The sequence below is a fragment of the Acanthisitta chloris genome, unplaced genomic scaffold (assembly GCF_000695815.1).
Source record: "Acanthisitta chloris isolate BGI_N310 unplaced genomic scaffold, ASM69581v1 scaffold17984, whole genome shotgun sequence".
Taxonomy (NCBI): domain Eukaryota; kingdom Metazoa; phylum Chordata; class Aves; order Passeriformes; family Acanthisittidae; genus Acanthisitta; species Acanthisitta chloris.
In genome coordinates, this window is record NW_008668945.1 from 6,876 (window position 1) to 8,227 (window position 1,352).

The window sequence follows — 1,352 nt, forward strand, 5'->3', positions numbered from 1 at the left end:
CATTATGCCCTGATGCACTATGAGGAGTGGGAGAGGAAGATCGAAGCATGGCAGAAACCCATCCTGGAGAACAGGTAGGGTGGATAATAGTACCTTCTTGGTGGCATCCTAGGGCTGGTTGGTTGTGTTCCCGTGGCCACTGTGGTTGAGTTTCCTAATTTCCCACAGCCAGCTGCCTTCCTGGTACAAGTCAGCCCTCTTCAATGAGCTGTACTTCGTGACGGATGGGGGCACCGTCTGGATGGAGGTGCCCCCAGATTGCTGTGCCCAGGACCTGCAGGGCCCGGCAGGGGCTGGCCTCTCCCACCTCCTCCCTGTCCTGCGGGAGTACGGAAGGTTTGCTTATTTGGAAGGTAACTTGCAGGATGGGTGGTCCCAAATCAACCCATCCCTGTTAGTGTCACCAGATGTTTTTAACTTGCCATAGGGTTGATTTTTCACACCCCAGTGGGTTGGGAGCAGCTCTGTTCCCAGGAAAACCTGTTGCAGGATATGACATGAGGTCTTCCCCAGACCACTGGTGCTGTATGTAGAGAATTGAACCTGCTTCTAACAGGAGCCCCTACATGTGCTGGGAAACAGCCCACCCTGCTGGGACATGTGGGAGGGAGGACCTAGTGACCCTCTTTTCCCATCTGTGGGGTAGGTCTCCTGTTGCTCACCATCTTCGCTGTTCTTCCAGGCCAGGAGTACCGGATGTACAACACCTATGATGTCCACTTCTATGCCTCCTTTGCTCTCATCATGCTGTGGCCCAAGCTGCAGATCAGCCTGCAGTATGACATTGGTGAGTGACTCAGGAGAGCCCAGTGTTGTAGTTAAACCACGACACCAGCTGGGTGCCAGCTGGGGTCTTCATGCAGGGAAGGGACAGAGGATTTGGAGAAGCCCCTGCCATAGAGATCTGTGCTGTGAAGCCAGCGTCCCCCTCCAGTTCCTCTGTTGTGCCCGGAACTTGTAGACCCCCAATGCTGCTGTCTCAGCATCTCTGTGCCCAGCACTGGAGGTGCCCTTTTACTGTGCTGGGGGTGCACAGCTGCCTCTGCCTGGCCTGGGGGAGCCCCTGCTCTTACCAGGTCTGTCCGTGCCCCTTGCAGAGTTGACACGTGGAGCTGTTTGCCCACCCAGATGCTTTGGGTGGGCTTGGTGGCTGTTCGGTGATGGCCCTAGCAGTGGTGGAACACAGTCCTTTTCTGGGCTGCAGGAGGACTGAGCCCACTGGGATTCCTTCCCAGCCATTGTTTAAGGGGGTGATGACAGTTGCTTGTTCTCTGCTGAGGGAGGTCTGGGAGCAGCCTGGTGTCCCATGAGCCCTTTGCAGAGGGCTGTGATCTTGTAGCCAGTGTCCTAAA

At 55.9% G+C, this 1,352-nt stretch overlaps 1 protein-coding gene across 1 annotated transcript in view; it reads left to right on the plus strand.

Moving 5' to 3' along the window:
• The window catches only part of GBA2 (glucosidase, beta (bile acid) 2), an 11,193-nt gene that overhangs the window by 5,389 nt on the left and 4,452 nt on the right, over nt 1-1,352 (plus strand). The window contains 3 exon segments of the mRNA XM_009073141.1: nt 3-74; nt 169-353; nt 683-787. Of these exon segments, the coding sequence (XP_009071389.1) occupies nt 3-74; nt 169-353; nt 683-787 (362 nt within the window).